The sequence below is a fragment of the Loxodonta africana genome, chromosome 14, assembly GCF_030014295.1.
Source record: "Loxodonta africana isolate mLoxAfr1 chromosome 14, mLoxAfr1.hap2, whole genome shotgun sequence".
Taxonomy (NCBI): domain Eukaryota; kingdom Metazoa; phylum Chordata; class Mammalia; order Proboscidea; family Elephantidae; genus Loxodonta; species Loxodonta africana.
Genome location: NC_087355.1, coordinates 41945112 through 41965340, shown reverse-complemented (window position 1 = coordinate 41965340; position 20229 = coordinate 41945112). Strand labels below are relative to the sequence as shown.

General features: G+C 38.6%; 1 protein-coding gene across 1 annotated transcript in view; it reads right to left on the bottom strand.

Annotated features, from left to right (window-relative positions):
- The window catches only part of SLC26A7 (solute carrier family 26 member 7), a 125359-nt gene extending 115280 nt beyond the window's left edge, over window positions 1-10079 (bottom strand). Inside the window, exon 1 of the mRNA XM_003408387.2 lies at window positions 9887-10079. Coding sequence (XP_003408435.2) covers window positions 9887-10079 — 193 coding nt within the window. The remainder of the gene's footprint in view (window positions 1-9886) is intronic.
- Between the last annotated feature and the right edge of the window lie 10150 nt (window positions 10080-20229).

The window sequence follows — 20229 nt, the reverse complement described above, 5'->3', positions numbered from 1 at the left end:
TTTGGAGACCATGACAAACTGGAAAGTCTGCGCCCATAGAAAGGGGGCAGGCACCAGTCAACCAGTCAAGCTTATTGTTGCCATTTGGAAATATGGGTCCAATGTTGTTAGATGTTTAGATTTAAAATGAAGAAAAAAAAAATCCCTCAATATTAAAATGAAATATTGCAATATTTAAATCTTGGCTTCTAGCATTATACAAGACAATCAAAACACGCCTGTGGTGGGATTCAATTCCGGGGAAGCATTTGAAGTTTGAGGAGTGAGCCATGAGGGAAGGCACAAGAAGGAAGGTAGAAGAGAAAATGAAAAGGGCCTACAAAATGGTGAGAAGCAAGGGAACTATGTAGAGCGATAAAGACATAAAGCCATTTGCAATGGTGTGGCTCAAGGAATTCTAAGAACAAGCATGTCCATATAACAAGGGATACAGGATAAGGAGTGGTTTGGGGGAGGGAAAATGATGTCTCCAATTTTAAATACGTCCCCAAGAGACATTGAGATGGTGCCCAATAGGCAACTGAATATTTATATCTAGCTAGGAAAAGAAAACTTGGCTGGAAATAAATTTTTACAATACACCTGCAGAGAAGTGGCAATTGATGGCATAGAAATGGATTAACTCATAAAAAACATGTATATAGGGAAAAGAAAAGATGATTAAAAACAAAGACTGGAGAAAAAAGGCCATTGTGGTTTTTTATTGCTGCTGTTGTATTTTATTGTGGTAAATATATGTGTAACAAAACGTTTTCCATCTCAGCACTCTTCACATGTTCAATTCAGTGAAATCAATTATGTTCATCAAGTTGTTCAGCCATCACACTTATCCATTTCCAGAATTTTTCATCACCCTTAACAGAAGCTCAGTATCCCCTAAGCAATGAGTTTTACCTTTTCCTCTCCCTCCAGCATATGCCTGGCAACCATTATTATCTACTTTGGTCTCTATATACTTTGCCTATTCTAGATATTTCATATAAGTGGGTATTGTGTTGTACTGAGATGGAATCATCCTGATGAGGCTCAAGGCCATGAACAAGAGTGGATTCTTGCCTGGTGGGCAGTCATCTCCAGTGTCAAAAAGGTGGGGAGAGCCCAAGACAAGCCTTCTTCTCTTGGATTCATAATGCGAGAGAGTAATGTCTACAGTGGTGGTCTGGGCTGGGACTGGTAAGGGTGAGAGATGGCATCTGCTCTGATAGAGAGTCAAAACTGAGATGAAATGGTCCAAATGAAGAAAGATGAGTAAGGCTGGTTATGGGTTCACCGTACTCTATTTTCGCCTTTTATTGCTCCCTAGCCTTTAGTAATAAGAATTGATGCATTTGAGCTATGCTGTTGGTGAATATTGAATATACTATGGACTTCCAGGAGAATGAATACTCTGTCTTAGAAGAAGTACAGTCAGAATTCTCCTTAGAAGGGAGGATGGTGAGGCTTCGTCTCACTTACTTTGGACATGCTGTTCAGGGACCAGTTCCTGGAGAAGGACATCATGCTTGGTAAAGTAGAGGGTCAGCAAAAAAGAGGAAGACCATGAAGGAGGTGGATTGACACAGTGGCTGCAACAGTGGGCTCAAACATAGTGACGATTGTGAGGATGAAGCAGTACCAGGCAGTGTTTTGTTCTGTTGTACATAGGGTTGCTATGAGTTGGAACCTACTGGAAGACACCTAACAACAAGCGAAATCTCAACTGAACATTTATCTCATCTCGACTCTGCTACATGTAGGACCAAAGCCAAAGTATGTCTCTCTTCCCTTTCCCATCCTAAACCAGCCTAGCAGGGGGGCAATGAAAGACCCTCAAGGGCAAGAACAATTGCCCATGCATGGTACCGGTACTTCTTCCCACCAGTGGAACCCTCTTCTGATTTCAAAAAGAGACTGAATTTTATTTGATCAAGGAAGGTGACATGTCATGGGGAGGGGGCAGCCTGAGAGGTTGAGGTGGAAGGAGTCTCAGGAGTTCAGCCCTAGTCCCACTTAGATTATGTCCATTATGCTAGAAGCAAATAGGAAAACAGAAGGCTCTGAGGGGTGAGCAATTGAGCCTGGATGACTTAGGTTTGTACATCCCTCTTAGCAGTAGCAGAATTGGGGACAAGTCACCTAATATTCTGAGCCTCAAACTCCTCATCTCATGGAAATATAAATTTGAATGATATCTATCTTTCTAGCTTTTGTAAGATTAGACCCAATTTGTGTAATACCTTTAACTTGTAATAGCACTCGTATGTATAGTTAAAGTGATTACAAGTAATCCAACTTAAGCCTATATAGGCAAAGGAAAAAATGTATTCTAGTTGTCATTAGGACTTGGTTTCTCTCTGCTATGCCTTTTGATATTTAGCTTCATTCTCAGGCTGCAGAAACCCTGGGAAGCTATAGCGTCACATTGTCCTTACTGCCAGCTGACCCAGCACAAAGAAAAATGTCTGCATAAAAGGTACCACACATATACTGGAATCCAGACTGATTGGACCGCTGGAGTCATTTGTACTTCCATTACCATTTTAACATAAGAAATAACTGGCCTGTTGTGCCTAGGAGGCTGAGCTCATCCCTCCAAAAAAAAAGAAAAGAAAGAAATCACTGGTGGGTGTATGGAATTGTGCTAATTATCAAGACTTGGGCCACAGGAATTCAGTCAGACCAATAACTTTGCCTGGACCAGGCTCTCAATCCTGCCACACATTAGAATCTGAAACACTTTAAAAAAGAAAAAGAAGAAACAATGCCTCAGTGCCTGGGCCCTACTCCCAGAAAGTCTGATTTAATTATATAGGATGGGACCCAGGTACCAGTGTTTTTTAAGCTCTGATGTGGTTCCAATGAGTAGCCAACATTGAGAATCCTGGTCTAGGAGGACTCAGTCCACTGGGCAGCCTGGACTAAAGCCAGAAGTAAAATCCCACCCAAACCACATGTACTAAAAGTGGATGAGGGTTTGTTCTCCAATATAAATTTGAGTTGCAGTTACTAAAAGAAGCAGGGGTGGCTATGTGCTGGCAAAAACAGAAGTCTACTACTATGGAGTGCACACACCTCATCCTCACACTCACTGCCAATCTATTTTCTTGCAAACATTGTCAAGTTCTCAACACCCTAAAAGAGAAGATCAAGAACTTTATTCCAATTTTCCATTCACGTGGAAAAAACCAGTTACGATCAAGTCAAATCTAATTTATGGTGACCCCATGCGTGTCACGGTAGAACTGTGCTCCATGGGATTTTCAGTGGCTGATTTTTGTGGCACTAAGTCACGAGGGCTTTCTTCCAAGGCACCTCTGGGTGAACTCGAACCTCCAACCTTTTGGTTAGTACCTGAGCACATTAACCATTTGCACTACCCAGGGGCTCTTCCATGTGGACAGTTCTAAATATTATAAGGAGTGTTATCCTAAGTGAAGAAATATATAAATGGGGCCTCTTAGATCAAATCACTGTCCGTTTACATTTCGGAAAAATAAAGAAATCAATCAGAAGTGCTGATTGGAGCCTGGAGCTATGCTGAGGATGGGCCAAGGGACGAGGGGAAATGGAGAAGAGAAAAGCCAGTGAAGTGTTACTAGCTCCTGGATGTATTGTTTATGGGGTCAGGGCAAGTACAATATTTAGCTGACATGGTTCCTGGAGGAAAAAAAAAAATGTTAATAGCAGGAAGATATAGTGATTAAGGGGGCTGGGTTACAGATACATAGCTAATACTAAAGCCAAAAAAAAAAAAAAGCCCAGTGCCATCGAGTCTATTCCGACTCATAGCGACCCTATAGGACAGAGTAGAACTGCCCCATAGAGTTTCCAAGGAGCACCTGGCGGATTCGAACTGCTGACCCTTTAGTTGGCAGCTGTAGCACTTAACCACTATGCCACTGGGGTTTCCTAGCTAATATTAGGGTGCTGTATTCCCCAGGCTGTGACCATGCAGGGAGAAATTCCCAGGCAAGCCTTTAATCCTTGGAATGCCGTATGCTTCAGGAATTTCCACTTATTGTTCCACATGTCGCTAAGCCCCCCTCAGGAACCCAGTGAGGCTCAGCTTCCACACATATGTTTTGGTGCCAGTAATGCCACACATTCTGCATAATTATAAGGAACATCCATCTTGTGCCTGTGGTTCAAAACGTTGTGGTTTGAACATCAGGCAACCCTATGGCAGCTTAAAATTTTCATGGTTTAGGAATAAAAATCCTAGGTGATCCCCTGGAATGCAAAGCAAAACCTTCTCATCTTCTTCCTCAGGGGATTAGGTCTTACATGGCAAGTCATGCATCTTAGGCGCCCATCTTGTCTCAACACTTGAGTTATCAGCTTGGAAACAAAGTAATTATTTCTCCCCAAGTGGTCATCCAGGCTAGAATGTGAACTAAACACTCTAGAGACCAAAGTCTTTTACTACTTAGCTTGCCAACCATATTGGTGACATGTTTTAAGTCAATAACATTCTCTATGAATACTTGCTCATTTACAAAAAAAAAACAAATTTGTAATAAAGTGCTATGAAATATCAGTTAAAAAGTATAACTGTGGAAAATGTTAGCTATAACAGTTCTTACCTCTGTGCTAGTAATGAGAGCTTCCCAATTTTTTAAAATATCCAAAACTATATAAAAATTCCTTTAAGAAATATTTGAACAAAGTGACAGAATGGCCTAAAGCTTGTTTTATATTAATTTGAAATGAACACATCTGCACTGATAGTTAGTTACTTTGGGGAGAGGGCAATGACTTTGGCAGTCTGTGAAGCCTATGGACACCTTCCCAGAATCCTTTTTTAATAAGTAACATAAAATACATAGGACTATAAAAGAATGCGTTAGTACAAGTTAACAGACCCTGAAAGTTCCATGGATCTAGGTTAAGGATGTAATCTTACGTAATTTCGCTTTAAAGATTTTATGCAAAGGTGCATCGAAGGCACTTCAACAACATATGTAAGAAAGTGTCTTGGCAGGGGAAATAAATTCAAACACCCATAGGTTCATAGTCTGTAGGACTAGGCAGGTAATGGGAATACCAGCAGGAAGGGAGTTATCAGTGCATACGTGCACAGTGGGGATTGGGCAAAATGAACAAGTCATGCCCTGTCTGAAGGCGGCAGCCTCTATAAAGGTCCAGCAGATTTTTTCTTCATAGGAATGTGGGTCCCATATGGCCGTAACTCCTCCTTTTCCAAAAGAAGCCAGGCATCTGATTTTTATATGAAATATCTACATTGGCTAAAGGAAAAGCTAACACTCTTTGGGACAAAAGAAACATGTCTTTTACCAGATTTGTCTGCAAGGTTGCAAGTTTGTAACTTCAGGAAAGTAGGAGGGGTTGGAAGAAATTAATTATAGTACTCGTATTTTTGGAAACCCTGGTGGCACAGTGGTTAAGAGTTCAGCTGCTAACCAAAAGGTCACCAGTTTGAATCCACCAGGCAATCCTTAGAAACCCTGTGGGGCAGTTTTACTCTGTTCTATAGAGTCACTATGAGTTGGAATCCACTCAATGGCAATGGGTTTGGTTTGGTTTTTTGGTACTCTTATTTTTAATGTATTGTTTACTACCAGCATCTTAAGTTTATTTCGAAAACAATAATATTTTCATTTAATTTCCTACCTCGGGCAGCAGCATAGTTCAATAGAGCAAGATAACTTTCGGAGCTGAATTGTTTCTCATTCTTCTAACAAACATATTGAAAACCTACTTCTATGTGCCAGGCAATAGAGAAGTTGCTACAAGAGTAAAGATTAAGACATTATCTTTGTTCCCAAAGCATACAGACCACAGTGGAAAGAGTTGTGCCAAAAGATTATGATACATTGTGCTAAGGCCTAATAGCGATAATGTAAAAAGTACAAAGGAAGTAGGAGGGGAGGAGATATACGTCTTCCCAGGAGAGTTCGGCAGGATTCTCAGAGGAGATATCTCTTTGAGTAGAGCTTTGTATGAAGGGGCCCACATTATTAATGATCTAATAGGCTATGCGGAAGAATTGGGATGTATCCTAGAGGAAATAAAGGGTCACTGAAGAATTCTGAACAGGAAAGCAATGTGTTTAGATTTCTGACCACTCTGGCTGCAGTATGGAATATGGCCTACAGGGGGAGACAGAGCAGAGGATGAAGATCCACTAGATGATTTCAATAGTTCAGAGGGTGAACTAGGGCAGCATCAGGAACATGAAGCAGGACTAGTTGGCTGGGAAGATATTTAGGAAGTAGAAACAACAGAACCTGGTGGCTGATTATTTGCTAGTGGAAGTGAGTAGGATAGTAAAAGACAGGGAAAACTTGGCGATGACTCTCAGAACGTTCTATGAGAGTTAGTCTAGTATAAAGGCAAAAGCATAGTCTCTGGAGCCAGACCCATTGAATTCAAATCCTACCTCTTCCACTAAGTTGCTATGTGACTTTAGGCAAGTTATTTATCATCACTGAGCTTCAGTTTTGTATACACATCAAGTGATTTTAGAATAGCATTTATATTTGTGCCTAATAATAACAGTTATTATTATTAATTATTACAATTCTGTTTTTTAAGATGGTGGGGCCATTCACTTTGTTTGGCTTTGAAGTCTAAATATTGCATTTGAAGGGCTTGTAGAATGTTCTAGGTTTGACTAACTGAATATGTGGATCTGGGGTTGAGAAGAAAGTTTTATTAGCACAGTAATGGTTGTTACAGCCTTGTATGCAGATGAAATTGCCCACAGAATTTCTGGAGAAGGAGGCCAGGGTTAGAGTCTCCAGGACACTGATGTTTAATGGGTAGACAGAGTAGGAGGCAAATCTGTAGAGGCTCGTAAGAAGAGAAGGCCAGAGAGTAGTATGAGAAAAACAAAAGAGCAGTAAATAAAAACTAAGAGGAGGAAGAGTTTTAGAAAGGATATAGACAACACAAAAAATGCTATAGATATGTCAGGTATGAGAACTGAAAAAAAAAGAAAAGCATCTATTTTATTTAACAATTAGGAAATCCATAATAAAGTAATTTTAAGTGCTAAGTATCTGGCATATAGAAAACACTCAATTGTTATTTCCATTGTCCTCCTTAGTTTTAAATTCATTTCTAGGAAGAGAAGGATGGAAAACAAGTTTGGATTGTTTTCCATCCTAGATTGGACCATATAAACTTGCCATATGTGTAGGTCAAAAACACATTGAATTCAACAATTTAATATAATTTAACTAGGCTGAGTACCTGAAAAGCTCTCCAAAAAATCAGTAGAGTGAAAAAAAGGTATTCGTTCCTTTTGTGTCATGATGCAAAGGTAAAAATTATCCCTTCTTTATTCTAATTTTCCTAAAGAAATGCCACGGATAATGATTGCAGATATTATAGTCACACAAATAGCAGCTAATGATATCTAAATGCTTTCCTTACTCTATATCCTACTGTAGTTACTTTTCTTGTTACTTTGCCTTTGAGTTTAAAAACTGCAGGGATGAAACCTGAATGCAAAAGTAATTTGAAAAAAAGGATATTGTACCTGTCCAAAGAAATGTCTTCTATTACTAATAACATTGGTATTATGAAAAGGTTGGTTATTTTGGCAGTGTAGAAGTATAAAATATTAACTGTGTTGGCTTTGGAATCAAGTTCTGACTCTATCTCTTATCAGGTATGAGGTCCAGGGGAAATGACTTACTCTTCTAGCCTTCGTTTTCTCTCATGTAAAATGGAGATGTGACTACTGTCTCTCAGAATTGTGTCAGGATACAGCTAACCTTGGTGGTGTAAATGATGAAGTGCTCAACTACTAGACGAAAAGTTGGTTGTTTGAGGCCACCCATCCAGAGATGCCTCAGAAGACAGGCCTGGCAATCTGCTTCTGAAAGGCCAAGCTCTGAAAATCCCAAGAAGCAGTTCTACCCTGCACACATGGGGTCACCATGAGTCAGAATCGACTGGACAACAACGAAAAACAACAGGGTAAGCTAATGTATTTAAGGGGTTGCGCACAGTGCCCTTACAACAAATGGTAGCTGATGATATTTCACTTTTTAATTCTCCATAACAGACGGGTATGAGAAAACTTGAGAGGATTGTTTTTAAAAGAGTAGGTACTTCTAAGGTTCATCTTTTCATAAGCCAACAAAAAGTCTTAGTCTTGTCCATATACTACTAGGCCTTCCAAGAGGACCAGCAGCTAAATCTATGCCTTCCCAAGACAGAAGGACTGTGTAAGCATTTTGCTTCTCATCGTTCAGGGGCTGGCGATTGTGTTTCTTTATAACCAATGAAATACATGACTCATAAAACAAAATGTTTCAAAATGAAAACCCAAATAAAAGCCACACATTTAACTACCAAAGACTTAAACATGAATGACACCACTAATGATGTATCACAGGTAACTTTCTCACATCTTAAATTTCCTTCTTAATCTGATATGTTCAAAGATGCAGAAACATGATTTTTAAAATACATGATTCGTGTTCATTTTATATTACAGTAAAGCAAAACAATTTTAAAACATAGGTTGAAACTATTTGGCAAAAAAATCCCTTTCAAATTCATCACCTAAGTTTTTGAAGCACTTATGGTATTTAATTTTAAATTTAAAATTAAGTAAAAATAAGACTTAAAAAATAAGGTGGCTCGTGATTAAGAGCTCGGCTGCTAACCAAAAGGTTAGCAGTTTGAATCCACCAGCTGCTCCTTGGAAAGCCTATGGGGCAGTTGTACTCTGTCCTGTAGGGTCACTATGAGTCGGAATCAACTTGAAGGCAACGGGTTTTTGTTTTTTTTTTTTGGCTTGGTACCCATTATTTACTTCACATTTTTCTGAAAGATTACTATACATTGTTATTAGCAAAATGGTCATTAAAAATGTAATACGAGACTATTCAGTGAAATGGAATCCCATAAAGCATGACAGTATCATGGATCCTAAAGTAAAGCCACTAGTGCAGATGTTCCTAATTATAATAAAAACACAAATACACAAACCAGTTGGTTCCAGCTACAGAATAATTCAATTAAAAGAGTGCTTATAAGTTAACAGTATGAATAAGAGTTAAAACCAGAGAAGCAGTGAAACTGCAAAGAAATATAAACCTACAGAGTCTGTGCCAAGGAAACTGCTCTAATTCTCAAGGGTGAGAAATCCATTCCTCTCCTTACTCTGAGCAGAAAATTGTTACCTGAATCAGTCAAAACTACAGTGACTATGCCTTTAAGGAAAACACGTAAACACGCACACCAGTTAGCTGGCTTTCACCAAGGGAAACACCTATCTAATCCAGAATATTGTTTGGAATATGCTTTGAGAAAGAATATGCTTTAAAATCCGAGTCCTCACCAGTTCAAATTTTTGTTAAGAAATAGATGCAGTAGGTAAAGTGATACAGAAGTAAATCAGCATGTCCAGTAAAACACAAGCTCTGAGGACATACAGGATTCTCTTTGCAAATAATGATCTTGGCAAAGAGCCTCTTTTATGTACACAAAGCTCTGTTCTTGCTTATAGCAACTCTCAAGGCTACAACATGTAACTGTGTGCTGCTAATTAGGCTTACAAAAGACTGTGCTCAAGCCAGGAGATATTTTATAGCTTGATTCAGCAAACGTTGCAAACTATATCAGCAAGGTCAAGCTATAGAAATTCATTCTCCTGCGATTACTCTTTTATACAGCATGAATTTTAAAGTTGCAAATATGTAATGCCATTCAAAAATTCATTCAATGCTTAATAGCTATCAAAATAGCAAAAAATAATAATAATAATAATTAGGAAAACTTTCATACATACATATTCAGTGTGCTTATTTCTCCAGTTAAATATTCATTTCATTCGCTAAATTGCTGATCCTAGATCACAATACACTTCCATGAAAGCAGAGTGACATCTATTCTGAAGAAAACAGGTAAAGGAAACGCAGTACCTTACCTTGCGTCACCTGTTGAACTGCCAACATTAATCCAGACACGGTGTCTGGAAGCAAGTTTTCTTTCAGATTGTATTGCGGCGCCCACTCCAAAACAGGTAGCCGCCTTCTACACCACCTCGTAATGTCTTCACAATGAGGGACACGCATCTTGCTCCAGGGCAGGCTTTTCTTTTTCCTCTTTGCCCCTGTCATTTTGTCAGATTTCCTCTCGTTGAAGTAAACTTCTTTAAAAAAGAAAAAAACCTTTGCCCAACACCTCCTTTCAATGCCAGTCTCCAACTCTTCTGCGGTTTACAATGTCAAAGCTACCCAGGAAATAAATAAGAGAGAGAGGGAGAGAGATTAACAAAAGAACTTAAATATATGCAGCTGGGCTGTGTGTCTCGTTATAGTGTAGTTAATTATTCTAGATTAAAAAAAATTTTTTTAGATGAAAACCTTGGAGTCTCATCTGAATGAAATGGAGAAATGTTTCCTGTTATCGCAATATTTTCTGATCTTGGAAAAGTCATGGATTTAGTCTTAAATTGGTCTAGAGCTCTTTCGCCGGTAATTCCCCCTTATATTCTCTGTAGTCTTATGTTTTTGGCTCCAATCCCAAATGGTTAATGAGGTAGTTCTGGGCGTGTGTTGGAAGTGGGCGGGGTTATGCTAATGAAACAGGAAGCACTCAGGGAGTCCAGTCTCCCCCTACAAGCTTTGCAAACACATAAAACTGCCAGAGGGGTCTGCCATGCAAAATATAGTCAGAAAAGCCAGCCTTCTTTGAGAAGTACATATTTTCAATGTATCAGATAACTGTCAGTTCTACAAAACCCAGAAATATGGCAGGGCATTGCTAAAAGTTTTTATCATTTTTATTCCCTGATGAATGAGGTTTTCATTCATACAGAGACATTCGGATAGCGTACTGCCTGGTCTGGGAAAGACATAGCCAATTCTTATAAAGAAACTGAAATTTCAGCTCATGGGCTAGGAAAATAAGCATCACAATAAGCAAATATTTGTGGCTGAAGTTCTTCCTTGTTTCTGAAACTGCTCATTCAATTTTCTCTGAGTTTCTCTAACTCATGTAATCCATACACTCAGGCTCTTGTAAGTGAATGGTTCAGAAAGGTTCAAACTACTGTTTGAGGTGTCCTCAACCTTTTTTGGTGGGAGGGAGGGGCTAGCTTCCTTTCACATAACTTTGGGGAGTTTCTCTTTTTTAGAAAGGGTGTTACAGTTTACAATAGAACAGATAGGTTGCCAAAGATTCTTGCTTTGTTATTTTTTCAACCCAGAAGAAAAAGCCTGCATTTATGAGCTATGCTATTGGAATTAAACCAAAAATTCAATTTATTAAGTAAAAACATGAAACCAGGAAAAAGAATACCATATATATAGTTCACTACACCCCCTTTTAATGCCCATTTGTCCAGAGAGTTGAAATCTGATTTCTGGAAGCCTTTAGAATAACAAAGTGCTAGGATCTCTTGGCTACTTTTAAGAGTCCCTGCCGTACCTTTTCCCTTTGTTTTTAAATTAGGTGAACAGCTACTCACAGCCTTCCAAAGACGATACCACTGGTTTCAACCTGTGCAAAAATACCTTATTTTTAAAATAAATAAATCCTAACTATCTATATGTAGATATCTATGTACTCATTAACCCGTTGCTGTCGATTCTGACTCATAGCAACACTGTAGGACAGAGTAGAACTTCCCCACAGGGTTTCCAAGGAGTGGCTGGTAGACTGGAGTTGCCCACCTTTTGGCTAGCTTTGGAATGCTTAACTACTGCGACCAGTGCCCTGTAGGGAAGCTCTACTCTGTTCTATGGGGTTACTATGAGTCTGAATCGGAATCCACTGTTCGGCAATGGGGTTGGTTTGGTTTTTTATGTACTCTTTATTTTTATCTACAGAATAGAATTTGTTTTGTATTTTCCCAATTGCTTACATTATGTTAAGTTTCCAAACTATCTGATAATTCAGGTTTGGGGCAACTAGTTGATTTCAACTCAAGGCAGCCCTATGTGGGTTTTCAGGGCTGTGACCTTTTGAAAGCAGATCACCAGGTCTTTCTTCTGAAGTGCCTCTAGGGGGGGCCCAACCACCAACCTTTCAGTCAGTAGCCAAGTGCTTAACTGTTTGGATCACCCAAGGAAGGCCTCACCCTTATAGATAGAACCCCATTTAGTGACTGTTGTATCATTTTAACCCTTTCTCTTAGTTTGAAAGGTAGAAGCACCAGATAAATGCAAATCCACTTTTAATAAAAATGCTATGTTGCTTTTCCTTCACAAACAGCAATCTAATTTTGTTTTATATACATACCATAAGTGTGTGGATTTTATAATGAGAACAGGCAGTCCTGGGTTACAAACAAGATCTGTTCCTAAGTCTGTCTTTAAGTCCAATTTGTAAGTAAGTCAGAACAGGTACATACGGTTCTTATTTAGCATCAGTCAAATGTTTGTCTTAGTATATAGTATATATTTTACCTTCCCATGCATGTAAAATACTTAGAAATGTTTCCAAACTGAGTGATGTTTTCATGAGCATCACAAAGTAGACAAAGTAGTGCATGCTTTTGTTGTTATAAACTATTCCATTTAACTCCAATTTTTAACATAATAGGCTTTAGGGCAGTTGTCCAAAGGTCGGACTTTCATAATCCAGGGGAGGACTGTCTCTATCTTTTATTTTATAAAAATAAATAAATAAAGATAATTTTCATAATGAAAAGGTTTACACACAGAAAGAAACAATCTTTGATGGTTATAAGGGAGGGGAGGGATGAGGAGGGAAAAATACTGACAATAGATAAGTGGTAACTTTGGTGCAGGGATAAGACAGCACACAATACCGGGGAAGTCAGGACAAGCTGACCAGACAAAGTCACAGAAGCTTCATAGACACATACAAGCTCCCTGAGGGACTGAGTTATTGGGCCGAGGGGTAGGGACCATGGTCTCGGGGGACCTCTAGCTCAACTGGCATAACATAGTTTATAATGTTCTACATCCTACTTTGGTGAGTAGTGCCTGGGGTCTTAAAAGCTTGTTTGTGGCCGTTTAAGATACATCTGCTGGTTCCACCCCGTCTGGAACAAAGGAGAATGAAGAAAACCAAAGACATAAGGGAAAGATCAGTCCAAAGGACTAATGGACCACAACTACCACAGCCTCCACCAGAATGATTCCAGCACAACCAGATGGTACCTGGCTACCACCACCTACTGCTCTAACAGGGATCACAATAGAGGTTCCCAGAGAGAACGGAAGAAAAACGTAGAACAAAATTCAAACTCAAAAAAAAAAAAAAGACCGAACTTACTGATCTGATGGAGACTGGAGAAACCTAGAGAGTATGGCCCCAGGTACCCTTTTAGTTCAGTACTGAAGTCACTCCTGAGGTTCACCCTTCAGCCAAAGATTAGACAGGCCTGTAAAACAAAAAATAACACAAGTAGTTCAACCATATATGTGTAAAACTAAAGGCACACACCAGCCCAAAAGCAAAGATGAGAAGGCAGGAAGGAACAGGAAAACTGGATGAATAGAAATGGGGAACTCAAGGCTAAGAAGGCGAGAGTGTTCATACATCACATGTTTGGCAACCAATGTAACAAAACAATTTCTATATTAATTGTTTAATGAGAAACTTTCACCTAAAGCACAACAAAAAAAGATATTTTTCAAAACACATCTAAGTCATAAACTTATATACTGACAAAATGAGAAAATGAAAGTTTGACTGAAATCCCTAATCAACAGACAGCTATTATCTGTGCAGTTTCAATCATCAAAAAACAAAACAATTATACTAAACGCTAGCAACAAAGAATTCCCATGAACAGGATTTTCAGAAGATGAATCTGTATACCCCGTTGCCATCCAGTTGATTCTGACTCGTATAATGACACTATAGGACAGAGGAGAACTACCCCCAGAGGGTAGTTCTAAGGCTGTAACCTAAACAGACTGACACATCAATAAAATATGCCAAAATCTTACTCTAGTGCATAATATCACATACTCTGTGGTTTAATTAGCAAAACCAAAAACTTTATGAAGAAATGCATTTATACACATGAAATTCTCAGACTAATTTGACCAGTTCATATAATTCAAGGAGGCTAAATATTCTTATTCAAAAGTTTCAATGACTAAAGTTAAGTATTATGTATCATCTATAGGGGACCTCTCTTCCCAAATGTCCAGGTAGCCCCTACACAAACCAAAAAAAAAAAAAAAAACTTATCATCTTCTGTCCCACACGTGGAACATCAGAGAAATTCTTCTTCATCATTTTGATCACATCACTTAAATGTTTGAACGGCCAGTTATCTCCAAGGGCAAATAAATTCATTAGCATAAGCAATGTGACCCTTTTCCACTCTTCTACGCACCTCTGACTAGCCTCCCATCAACTCCATTTGTTTTATATAATTTTATTTTGTTGTTTTGAGAATATACATGCAAAACATACAGCAATTCAACAGTATCTACTTGTATCATTTAGTGACATGGATTACATTTTCCGAGTTGTGTAACCATTCTCATCCTCCGTTTCTGAGTTGTTCTTCCCCCATTAACATAAACTCACTGCCCCCTAAACTTCCTAGCTAATCTTTCAAGTTGCTGTTGTCAGTTTGACCCCATATAGATAGTTCTTAAAAAAGCATAATGCTCAAGGCAGACATCTTCTTAAACCAAAACAATAGTTTAGGTTAACTAGTAAAAAATATCTGCCTTGAGCGTCAAGCTCTTTTAAGAACCATCAACTCTCTTTAATTCACCAAATACATATTAACAACCAAAATTTGCTAGACCATGTGTGAGGTGCTATAGACGGGCCAGAGAAGTAAAAGACTCTGTCTCTATTTTCTAGAAGTTACTAATTACTGAAGAAAATACAAAAAAGTATAACCGTAACTCAAGGCACAGAACAAGTGTCATGGAGCTCAGAGAACAGGGAGTTGCATTCTCACCGTTCCCACTCTACCTGGACCACCTGTTCCAGTAGGTGTGTTCACTATCTGCTGCATATTACTTTGACTCTTCTATCTATTTCTATACTAATTTCTCTAGCTACATTTTCTTTTTCCTCTTTTAAACATTTACTCAACTCTTACCTTTTCCATGAAGCTTTCTCTCTCTGACTCAAAGTTCTGCGCATATTGTGCGTTCAACATCCAGGTAACTAACTCTAAGGCCAGTCGTGGATGTGAAGTTGTATTCATTTTCACTGTCTGTTGATTTGCTTCCTTTATATTTATTTCATGTGACTTTATCTGGTCTGGCTCATGAGACTGTAAATTCTTTGTGAGTAGGATTTTTCACAGAACTTGCTTTACCTCTTTTCTTAGTATCTAGTAGAGGAATCTGTGGAAACAGTGTCCACGCAATAATTATCAACATGTGAATGTTCCTCCTCCTGAAATTACCCAAGGATTATTTAGCATATTTCAGGCTGGAATGCAAACTATGGTGTTAAAGAATCAGGAAACTAGATGGAGAGAGAAAATTAGAGACGCTAGGAGGAACAAGCTGAATTCGGAAGAAGACATGGTACAAAGAATATCATTGCTGATGTCAGATGGATCTTGGCTGAAAGCAGAGAATACCAGAAAGATGTTTACCCATGTTTTATTGACTATCCAAAGGCATTCGACTGTGTGGACCGTAACAAATCATGGACAACGTTGCCAAGAATGGAAATTCCAGAACACTTAATTTTGCTCATAAGGAACCTGTACGTAGATCAAGAGGATTTGTTCCAACAGAACAAAGTCATTTAAAATCAGAAAAGGTGTGCATCAAGATAGTATCCTTTCACCACACTTATTCAAACCGAATACTGAGCAAATAATTCAAGAAGCCAAACTATACAAAGATCTAGGCATCAGGATTGAAGACTCATTAACAACCTGCGATATGCAGATGACACAACCTTGCTTGCTGAAAGTGAAGAGAAGTTGAAGTACTTACTGATGAAGATCAAAGACAACAGTCTTCAGTGTGGATTACACCTCAACATAAAGAAAACAAAACTCCTCACAACTGGACCAACGAGCAACATCATGATAAACGGAGAAAAAATTGAAGTAGACAAAGATTTCATTTTACTTGGATTCACAATCAACTCTCATGGAAGCAGCAGTCAAGAAATCAAACCTCATTGCATTGGCCAAATCTGCTGCAAAAACACCTCCTTAAAGTGTTGAAAAGCAAAGATGCCACTTTGAGGACTGAGGTGTGCCTGACCCAAGCCATGGTGTTTTCAATTGCCTCATATGCATGCAAAAGCTGAACAATGAATATGGAAGGCCAAAGAACTGACGTTTTTGAATTATGGTATTAGTGAAGAATAGTAAATATACCATGGACTGCCAGAAGAACGAACAAATCTGTTTTGAAGAAGTATAGCCAGAATGCTGCTTAGAAGCGAAGATGGTGAGACTTCGTCTCACATACTTTGCACATGTTTCCAGTCCCTAGAGAAGATCATCATGCTTGGTAGAGAATGGGCGAAAAAGAGGAAGGTCCTCAACGAGATGGATTGACTCAGTGGCTGCAAACATGGGCTGAACCATAGCAACAATTGTGAAAACGCCATAGGGCCAAGCAGTGTTCTGTTTGGTTGTGCACAGGGCTGCTTTGAGTTGGAATTGACTCAATGGCACCTAACAACAAAAGGGCTGGGGAGAGGGGATAAGGAGAGCAAAAGAACACACTTCTGAGAAATTTTACTTTTGTTTGTTCAACTTCTCCCCATTCTCGCCCAAACTAAGGAAAGTTCTATCTTTGCCAACACATTTCCTTTTTCTCAATATAGAGTCTGGAGAATAGACACAGGAAAAACTAGATGGGAGATGCAAGAGAAAGTGAGGAAAGAGAGAAGGCTCATGGACTGGAGTTTCAGAGAGGCTTTTAGGGGGTTGGCACGTGAGAGCCTCTGAAGAAATTATGAAGTGTGAAGGACTTGAGCCAGGCTCGAGTGAGGCAAGAGTCTTTTGGGAAATAGTATGCAGGTTATAAATTGGATCTCATGTAATGGATTTTGAGAGGCACTAGGGTGGTTTAGTAAAGACTAAAATTCTTCTTAAACTGCTTACGATTGCTGCATTGTGCTTCTTTGAACGTGATCTGTTGGATACTGGGACACCTAAAGCACTGATTTATACCCAGGTAACACTCAGGAATACAGACTTACCAACCTTGGAAGGTATCAACTCCAAATCATGTCTATCTCGAGAAGTTTATCTACAACATTTCTAGCAAGAGGACACTGCACAAAGGCTGCTTTCTGAGGGGGAAGGTGGAGCTGAAACTATGCCATTGACTGCTTCCTAAGCCAGGTAACCAGGCTGGGCATATAGCTACACAGGGGCAGCAACTTTTATTAAGTCATCCACCAGAAAGGGTCCCTTTTTCTTATTTACTGAAAGTTCCCTATAGGCTAGCACAGCCCTGAATCCAACCTCTATTTTAATTTTTCAAATGACTGAAACTAACATGGTTAACCCATTCCAATTTTCAGACATTCTAATTGTTGGAACATTTTCCCCAATTATTGAGCCAAGATCTTCTACTTAAAATGTTTACTCTTCAGTTTATATTCTAACCCGTACGGCACATAACAACCCTTTATCTTCAGGCATAACTCACGTAGTGCTACCCAAAAAGAGTGCTGATTTTTTTTTTAATGGTGCTTTTCAGTTAAAAATACCATTGCACTTAAACGTAGACACATATGAGTCAATTACAGACCTGAATAGTGCAGTTAATGTTTTTCTCATGACAGGCCAGCCAGTGAAACAGAATGAGCAAAATCCTATTTTCTCAGCAATGACTTCTAACGTGCTTTCTTTGATCAACTAGCACAACCCTTTCCAGTCTGTTTCTTTACCACGGTTTCCCTTTGTGCCGTGATTTTATATTCTGTGGTTAGTTTTGACCCAAAATAGGGGCCAAGGAGAGATAGCTGTAGAGAAATCAAAAATGCTTAGGGAAAGAATCACATATATATTTAAATGCACATTTTATAATGATTCAAGGCACTTTAAAGGAAATGGTTTAAAAAATAATAATAATAGCAGTTAATTAAAGACTAGGGAAAGCCCCTTCTCATTTCTAACCAACAGTTGATATATAAAATGGGTTTCTTGTAGGCAGCATATAGATGAGTCTTGCTTTTGCTTCTACATGTGTTATAAACCCAAAATTCATTGCTATTATTTTTGCTTTAAACAGTCACTTAACTTTTAAAGAGATTTAAGTAATAATAACAATAAAAGTACTTTATATTTACCCATGTAGTTAGCATTTCAGTTGCTCTTTATTTTTTCCTTGGGATAGTGACAGATTTCCATCTGATATTAGTCTTCTTCTGCCCAAAGGACTTCCTTTAACATTTCTTCTAGTGCAGGTCTGCTGGTGATGAATTGTTTCAGGTTCACATGTCTGGAAATACCTTTATTTTGTTTTCTTTTTTGAAATTTTTTTTCATTGGTTGTAGAGTTCTAGTAGATACTTTTGTTTGTTTTGTGTTCGGTTTTAGTACTTTAGAGACATGACGCCACTGTCTTCTAGCTTGCGTTGTTTCCACTAAGGCCTTTGTTTTCATTCTTACCATTCTTCTGTACCTACTGTGTCTATTTTTCTCTAGATTCGTTTTTTTTTTTCTCTCTCTCTCTCTCTCTATCACTGGCTTTAAGCAATTTCTTTATGATGTACCATGGTGTAGTTTTGCTCATGTCTCTTATGCCTGGTGTTGATAAACCTTTTTGGATCTGTGAGTTTACAGTTTCCATTGCATTTGGAAATTTTCCAGCAATTATGTATTTACATATGTTTTCCTGTCCTACCCTTTACAGACTCCAAATAAACATACATTAAGCCACTTGAAATTGCCCCACACTGTACTTAAGCTTTGCTCATTTTTTTTTAGTCTTTGTTTGATTGCATTTTGTATAGCTTCTAATACTATATCTTCATGTTTAGTTGTATTTATTGTAGTATTTATTCTATAATGTCTAATCTTCTGTTAACCCCATCTAGTGTATTTTTTATCTAAGACATTGTAGTTTTGAGTTTCTTATATCTTTCATAGTTTTTTGTTAATTGTGGTAGAATATATATAAAGTGCCTTTTTAACAATTTTACGTGTACAATTCAGTGACATTAATTACACTTCCCCGTTGTACAACCATCCCATTATTTGCTTATGAATTTTGTCATCACCCTTAATAAGAAATCAGTACCTCTTAATCAATACCTCATTATTACCACCTCTTATACCACATTAATAAACTGTGGCTCTGCGTATTTGCCTATTCTGGTTATTTAATGTAAGTGAGATCATACAATATTTGTCCTTTCGCGTCTGAGTTACTTCACTCAGCTCAATGTTTTCGAGGCTCTTCTGTGTCATAGCACGTATCAGAACTTCATTCCCCCTAATGGCTGAGTAAGATTCTAAGTATATGCCCTATTTTATTTATTCATTCATCTGTTGATGGACATTGGGGTTGTTTTCACCTTTTGGCTATTGTGAATATTGCTGCTGTGAATGTTGATGTACAAGTATCTATTTGAGTCCCTGCTTTCAGTTCTTTTGGGTACATACCTAGGAGTGGAATTGCTGGGTCATATGGTAATTCAATGTTTAGCTTTTTGAGGAATCATCATACTGTTTTCCACAGGGGCTCTACATAGCTGGTGATTTTTGAGTGGATGCTGTGAATTTACCTTTTTGGGTGCTGGAATATTTTTATATTCTTACCAATATTTTTGAGCTTCTTTATGGGATGTGGTTAAGTTACTCAGAAACAGTATAGTCCTTTGAATCTTGCTATTAAGCTTTGATAGGTGGGATCAAAGCAACATTTATTCCCACTACTGAGGCAAAACCGTGCTAAGTACTGTACCCAATGACCTATAGATTACAATTTTCTACTCTAGTTGATGGAAATATGAACGATTTCTGGCCCTCTGTGAGTTCCCAGGATTGCTCCTTCTAATCATTTCTCCAGTGTCTGCTAGTTTCCTCACACTCATGTGCTGATTTTTCTTTAGCTGTGCACTCTACATGTGCAGATTTCCAGGGTTTTTTTCTCCCTGCACAGGAGCCCTGATGGTGCAGTGGTTATGAGCTAGGGTGAGCTACGGCTGCTAATGAAAAGGTAGGCAGTTGAAATCTACCAGCCGTTCCTTGGAACCCTGTGGAGCAGTTCTACTCTATCCTATAGGGTCACTATGAGTTGGAATCCACTTGACGGCAAGGGGTTTGGTTTGTGTAGCTCTCTTCTCTCTGGTACTCTGCCATGCAAAAACTAGCTGCTTTGGCCTCTCC